The sequence below is a fragment of the Sinocyclocheilus grahami genome, unplaced genomic scaffold (assembly GCF_001515645.1).
Source record: "Sinocyclocheilus grahami isolate Dianchi unplaced genomic scaffold, SAMN03320097.WGS_v1.1 scaffold149.1, whole genome shotgun sequence".
Lineage (NCBI taxonomy): Eukaryota > Metazoa > Chordata > Actinopteri > Cypriniformes > Cyprinidae > Sinocyclocheilus > Sinocyclocheilus grahami.
The window spans coordinates 1,208,986-1,216,033 of record NW_015505328.1 but is presented as its reverse complement, the minus strand read 5'-3'; the positions used below and the strand labels follow the sequence as shown (position 1 = coordinate 1,216,033).

Below are 7,048 nucleotides of genomic sequence, written 5' to 3'. Positions count from 1 at the left end.
AATGACAAACTACAAACACTACTCTACACTGCCCAAAACTCACGTTTGAATCATCAGTGGCAAATCCTTTAAATGAAAAAGTACTTACAGACTGTGAGTCCGAACTGCCGGCATTGTAGTCTACTCTTCCAGGATCAGTTCTGGAACAGTGTTGTAAATACAACTTAACTACTGATTTGTAGTCGTGTCCTCTTTTGGAAGACCAAACAAAGTAGTTTTGCTTTCACAACGAAACACAGGGCGGCCTAGCGTAAGCTGAGGTGCGGGCTTGAGAACAGCGCAGCCGGCGGATTACATGTGACGGGTCTGGGCTGGACTCGGCTTCGTCCACGGTGAAAGCCGATCCGGTGATCCACAGCACTAAGTTGATGTATTTTCTCAGCGACCAGCACAGATCAGCTCCAGGCATGACGAAGCGGATATCGTCCTCTTTTGGAAGACCAAACAAAGTAGTTTCGCTTTCACAACGAAACACACAGCTCTTCACGACATGGCGACGGCAACAATACTACAGCGAGAATAAAAGTTACGCCTTCTTTCTTTGCGTGAACATTTGGGTGGCGTTATGCAAATCTTCCCACATAGTGACGTAGATATGTGGGGGCGTGTTAGAACGAGCCGTTTTAGGTAGGCGTGGTTAACTTAACTTTTATAAAGGATATCTCTTTGGATTTTAGACTTTAGTCAACTTTACAGATCTTCTTTATGCACCAAGAGCTTGTAGCACTCCAAAGAGAAAGGAAAAATTTAAAATCACATCATATAACCCCTTTAAAAAAAACCTTACACTCACTTCTTCTGTAGGTGAAGCTGGATCACAAATGATTTGTGTGAAGATAGACGCATTTAGGTGGATCGGGGGCACATTCCCTTCAGAAACAAATGTAATCCTCTGTGTCTTCAGCGGCTCAGATTTCGGGAGTAAATGACAACTGCTATGTTCATTATTACATCCAATAACAAAACACCTAAATCGCTATGGAGACATTCACTGCCGGAGTAGATGTAGACAGGAAACAATGGCAGACCGATGACAGCTCATTCAGGGCGGGTCTAAGGTAAGATGCCAGTCTAGTCTGTGCTGAAACGCTACTGTCAATCAAACAAATGTGGGAGGGCCGGGTCTGTGTGAGGACACAAAGACAGGCATCGGAGATCGGCTCGATTTGAGAAAGGGCAAATGATTTAACGAGATAAAAAAAAAAAAAAACACTGGGTGGATCTTTATCATTATAGGGTGGTTGTGTACACGCACTTCCAACACACATTTCAGTTCAAACAGCTTGTAAAAGTGCATGTCACATTTCCGATGACCCCTTTAAAGTTGCATGGTCCTTCAGAAATCATTCTTATGATGATGATTTAGTGTTCATTTAGAGTTCATTTTTTCATTATTATTATCAGTGTTGGAAACAGTTGCTTAATATATTTGTGGAAACCATGATAAGTTTTTTTTTCAGGATTCTTTGATTAATAGAAAGTTCTATAACATTTTAACAACATTTATTTGAAATGTTGTTTTGTAATAATGTAAAAGTGTCGTTTACTGTCAAAAGACTTGATCAACTTGATGCATCCTTGCTGAATTCAAGTATTAATGTATAGATGTAGTTATATGTGTAGTTGCAGTGTGTATACACTGCAAACAATTTTGTATAGAATGTATTATTTTACCATTTGATTTAGGAGTGTTCCTTTGTCAGTGGATTCGATTCACAGAGAAGGCATGACCTCATAAATGTATACTTTAAATACAACCTAATATTTGCTTTGGATAAAAGCATCTGTCAAACGTAAAATGTCCAAAAAATAAGGTTCTAACCTTATTAACTTCCAGTACTTCTCTTCTCTCTTCGCTGGCTGCACGCATTTGATTGGCCATTCGGTCATCCGGTTTAGAACTGTCATCCTCTACATAGGGGATAAGTTGCTGAAAAACAAAAGACAGAATAAAATTACCACAGTGACTTTTTGATTACTTCAATTACTGTTATGCACTCGTTTTTGTTTGGCACTGATGGCACTACAGAAACATACTCCGTTCCAAGCCTTTCACTACCAACTATCCGGAGGTGTGATGTCAAAAACAGCAGCCAGGAAAAATATAGAGCCCATTTCACACTTTAAAAAAAGAATCAGGCTCTGGTAAAAGTCTACTAAATGTTGTTGTTTTTTATTGGTCTTTTAAAGCAACTGCATGTAAGAGTATTTACCTTGAAACATCAGTTTCATAATCATTCTGATGGTACACTGACTTCTAATAAGTCGAACGGCTTCTGTTTCTTTCCTACACTCCTTCCCAAACAGCTGTTGTGGGAGTATGCAAGTTTGGTGAGTGGGTACAAAATTCAGTGAAAAAAGCACAGATTGCTTTATGGCAGCAACAAATGCACACGTACAGCTAGCCACTGTAATTACCACAGTGACATACATTCATCGGCCACGTTATTAGGTACACCTGTTCAACTATCGCATGACAGCAACTCAATGCATTTAGGCACACAGATATAGTCAAGACAAGCTGAAGTCCAAACCGAGCATGTTGGTGCCAGATAGGCTCATCGGAGTATTTAAAAAACGGCTGATCTCCTGAGATTTTTACATACAACTCTACATCTCTAGGGTTTACAGAGAATGGTCCAAAAAAATTAAAAAAAATAAATAAAAAAAAAAGGAAACCATCTAGTAAGCAGCAGTTCTGTGGGCGAAAATTCCAGAGGTCAGAAGAGACTGGCCAGACTTGTTTGAGCTGATAGAAAGGCAACCGTAACGCAACTAACCATTCATTACAACCGAGGTATGCAGAGGAGCATCTCTGAATGCACAACACGTTGAACATTGAAGTAGACGGGCTACAGCAGCAGAAGACCACCCTGGGTGCCACTCCTGTCAGCGAAGTCAACTTTTAGCATTCATTCATTTACTTATTTTTCACTTTTTCTATCCTTACAATCCTATTATTACAGGGACAGTCCCTCTGGAAAACCCTAAGGTTAAGTGCCCCCCTTTATGAGGTTTAAACCTGCAACCTTCAGGACACAAACCTAGATATTCAATCACCGAGTTACCACAAATCACAAGTCATTGCTGCAAGGGTTCAACAATCATACCATTTATTTTTAATGCTCAACAGTAGATGAATGAGGCACCTTTCAAATCTCACCTGTATAAATCAGGGTCACTATACACAAGATACGAGTATTTGGTTATTTACTTGCCACGAGCAATCTGATGCCTTCCTGAAGAAAAACATCTTGGATTAAAAATGAATGAAAACAGTCTGGTGTCGGTAAAAGTTAAATGTTTTTTTAAAAGTCTGCATTTATTTGATCAAAATACAGTAAAGCTGTAATACTGTAAATTATTATGATTTAAAATTGTTTTTATTCTATTTGTTATTTTCTATTTTCAGCAGCCATTCCTCCATTACTGATTTGGTGCACAATAAACTTTAATTATTATTATAAATGCAATGTAATATTTTTATGGAAACTCTGATACCTTTTTTTCTCAGAATTCAAGGAAGGGAAAGTAAAAGAAAAAAAAAAAAGCATTTATTTGAAATAGAAATCCTTTGTAACAATGTCAAATCTTTACTGTCACTTTTGATCAATTTAATGCATCCTTGCCGAAAAGTATTCATTTCTTTAAAAAAAATCAATACTACTGATCCCAAATTTGAAACAGTAGTGCAAGTCTGCCTTTCTCCTTTATTATTATTTTTTTAGTCAGTCAAAGTTTAACACAAAAACAGCAGTGCAAAGGTATCCAATGAACAGCTTAAAAGATCGCTGCAACACTCACTTCAAATGTAGTGGAGTAAAGAGTACAGATACTCATTCAAAAATGTAGTGAAATAAAGAGTAAAAGTTGCTAATATCTTTTAAACTCAGTACAAATACAAAGTACCCAAAAAGATACTCAAGTACAGTAACTAAGTACATTTACTCCAATGCTTTACACCTCTGCACCTGTGGATGGATGCCTTTGAGGGGATGAATGTACCTGCATGTTTCTCAGCAGCTGAAAGATCTCCATGGTTCGTAAGACTATGTCCTGCACCGTCTCCTGTCCGATCCGACATAGCGAGGCTGTATTCACATCCCGAGCTGCCTGAGCCTGTTGCCCAGGGAACTGGGCCAGAGGAGGGGTTGTCATGGGGACAGCGGGATGTGGGCACTGATGCCTGGGTGGCTATTCAGTGGGACTTTGTGGCATGTCCATTAACAATATATATTCATTTCTGTATAAGAGAGAGAAAGAGAGTATTGACATGTTACACCTAAAACATATCAACATAAACCATGCATCACATTTTAGCACTATCTAATCAAACTATAAACATTAAATAAAAACAATAACCTGCAAAAGCAAGTGAAAACACATAATCATAGTCGTAACAGCATAAACATTTTTTAGATACAACAAAGCATATCTCTACATTGAGCTACTATCATCAAAGCTTGAATGTCTAACGACAATGGACAAGCAAAACCCTAACGTGCCATAATCATAACGTGATATGTGACAGAAACACAGAAAATGTTATTCGTCTAAATGTATGCAACAGTAACAGCGTTTAAATACCTTTTTCACTTTGTTAGTGTTGTTGTCAAGACGTCATTTCTTCCCGTGCTGTGTTCTCGGTCAGCCATCGCGAGATTTCACGAGAAGTCACCGTGTACCACAAATGCAAGTGTGTGGCTCAAGCCTCAGTGCTTAGCAAAGAAAGATTTTTGATGGAAACAGAAGGTTTCTTTTTTTTTTTTTTCAAACAAACATCGTACTGAAATTTTGTTTTTAATACAAACAGCTATTCTACGAGCTTACATGTGTGATGTAAATGCGAGTACGCTTTTTAGATGAAGGTGCAGGGCGCCATCTAGCGTTCAATCATATTTTATAGCCTAGCCCGGTGGTGCCCAACCCTGTTCCCGGAGATCTACCTTCCCTAAATTCAGCTCCAACCCTGATCAAACACGGCTTAACCAGCTAATTAAGATTTTCAGGAGCACTTGATAATTACAGGCAGGTGTGCTGAAGCAGGGTTGGAACTGAACTCTGCAAGTAGGTAGATCTCCAGGAACAGAGTTGAGCACCACTGGCCTAGCCTATACATTATTGCATTTTTATGTCTTGAGATTATGCTTGCCACATTTAAAAATCCCAGTATATCTTAAAAATGGCCATCTGCTATCTATACTCCTGCAATAACATTTGCATTAAATAAAACTGTGAAGCTGTATGTGTCTGTTTACATCTAAAGAAACTGTCAGTGCATTATTGGAAATTAAAAGACTAAAGTTGCATAATGATCTCAGATCATTGATTCAGGACAAAGAAAACAAAGATAGACCTTCATACAGAATCAAGTTGTGTGATTTTAAACAACAACTGAAAAAGAATCAATGAGAACTTTTAACATCAGTCTCCCTGTGATCAGTAACATCGATTTCACCTGAGTTTTGTAGACCTGCCCTTTTGCTTACATCTATTCATACGCCGAATAATCCTACATATCCTTTTTCGATATCAAAGAAGATGATTCCATATAATTTAAGGTAATTCAGGGTCTGTGGCTTTCAGAGATGCAGGTCTTTCATTGTAAACATGAGTGATCTTGTTACTCTCAGCAGAGAATATGCACTTACACACAACAGTCTGCTGTTCACTCTTTTTATTCATAGTGTGTAAAGCCAGGCAGGGACTCCCACTTCAAAAGGACTTTTCTCTGTATATTTTGATTATTGCTTGGCTTGATTTTCTATCCTCATCCAGTGGACTTATATAAGAGGATTAGAACATGGATGAGCAGGAGGAACAAAGAGATACAGTATTTCACTTAAAAGAGAATGAAAACAAGAGAGCGAGAGATAGCGATGGCACAAATTAAGCTGTGTGTTCTTTTGATCGGCATTCCTTTGAATAATACATTCAACAAAGGAATTAAAAGACGGACATTTGTGTAGAAACCTGTTCTAGATTTGATTTAAATCTCTATCCATCAAGTTAATGATCACCAAGTTACATCAAAACACGCATACAGAAAAGTTTTTTGACTGTGGACAAAGTTGGATTGTAACGCAATCATCAGTTTAATTATGAGTAATACAAACAGACCAAAGATGCTTCTCTAAGGCTTTGCTAGGCAAATAAGCCAAACTGTACAGTACCAACAGATATAAACATACTTTTCAATTTTAATATTTACTTTTGAATAGAATATTTTTCATTGAATACGAATAGAAATATGCATAACACTATACAATAAGTCCTATTTGATTAACATGAACTAACAATGAAAAACAGTTCATGTTAATTCAACTTCCTAATACATTATTAAAATCAATGGTTATATCTGTTAATACTATTTAATAGACCTAAGCTAACATTAATTTACATTTACATTAATAGCAGACGGTTTTATCCAAAGCGACTTACAAATTAGGACAATGGAAGCAATCAAAACCAACAAAAGAGCAACGATACGCAAGTGCTATAACAAGTCTCAGCCTAACGCAGCACACGAAGCAAGGTCTTTTTTTTATTATATAATAAATAAAAAGAAAACAGATAGAATAGAGAAAGAATAAAAAAGCTAGTGTTAGTTTTTTTTTAAAACCAGCAGTTAGTAACTGAATAGAGTGCAAGTCTAAAAGGGGCAAGTATTTTTTATTTTAAAGAATAGAATTAGAATAGAGAGTTCTAGAGTTAGAGGGTCAAACTAAGATGGATGAGATGTGTTTTTAGCCGATTCTTGAAGATGGCTAAGGATTCAGCTGCACGGGCTGAGTTGGGCAGGTCATTCCACCAGGAGGGAACATTTAATGTAAGAGTCTGTGAAAGTGATTTTGTGCCTCTTTGGGATGGCACAATAAAGCGCCGTTCACTTGCAGAACGCATGGCTTCTAGAGGGCACATAAGTCTGAAGTAATGAATTTAGGTAAAGGGCTGCAGAGTCAGTGGTGGTTTTGTAGGCAAACATTAATGCCTTGAATTTTATGCCAGCAGCTGTTGCTAGCAGTGTTGGGAAGGTTACTTTGGAAAT

At 37.6% G+C, this 7,048-nt stretch overlaps 1 protein-coding gene across 2 annotated transcripts in view; it reads right to left on the bottom strand.

Moving 5' to 3' along the window:
- The window catches only part of med30 (mediator complex subunit 30), a 14,950-nt gene extending 10,235 nt beyond the window's left edge, over positions 1–4,715 (bottom strand). The window contains exons 1-3 of one of the 2 annotated variants that reach the window (XM_016281458.1): positions 4,588–4,715; positions 4,006–4,243; positions 1,823–1,930 (exon numbers count right to left, since the gene is read on the bottom strand). In XM_016281458.1, coding sequence (XP_016136944.1) covers positions 1,823–1,930; positions 4,006–4,158 — 261 coding nt within the window. In that variant the 5' untranslated portion in view covers positions 4,159–4,243; positions 4,588–4,715. Of the gene's footprint in view, positions 1–1,822; positions 1,931–4,005; positions 4,244–4,362; positions 4,538–4,587 lie in introns of those variants that run through there. The other variant, XM_016281459.1, reaches the window with a different exon arrangement.
- Positions 4,716–7,048: the final 2,333 nt, after the last annotated feature.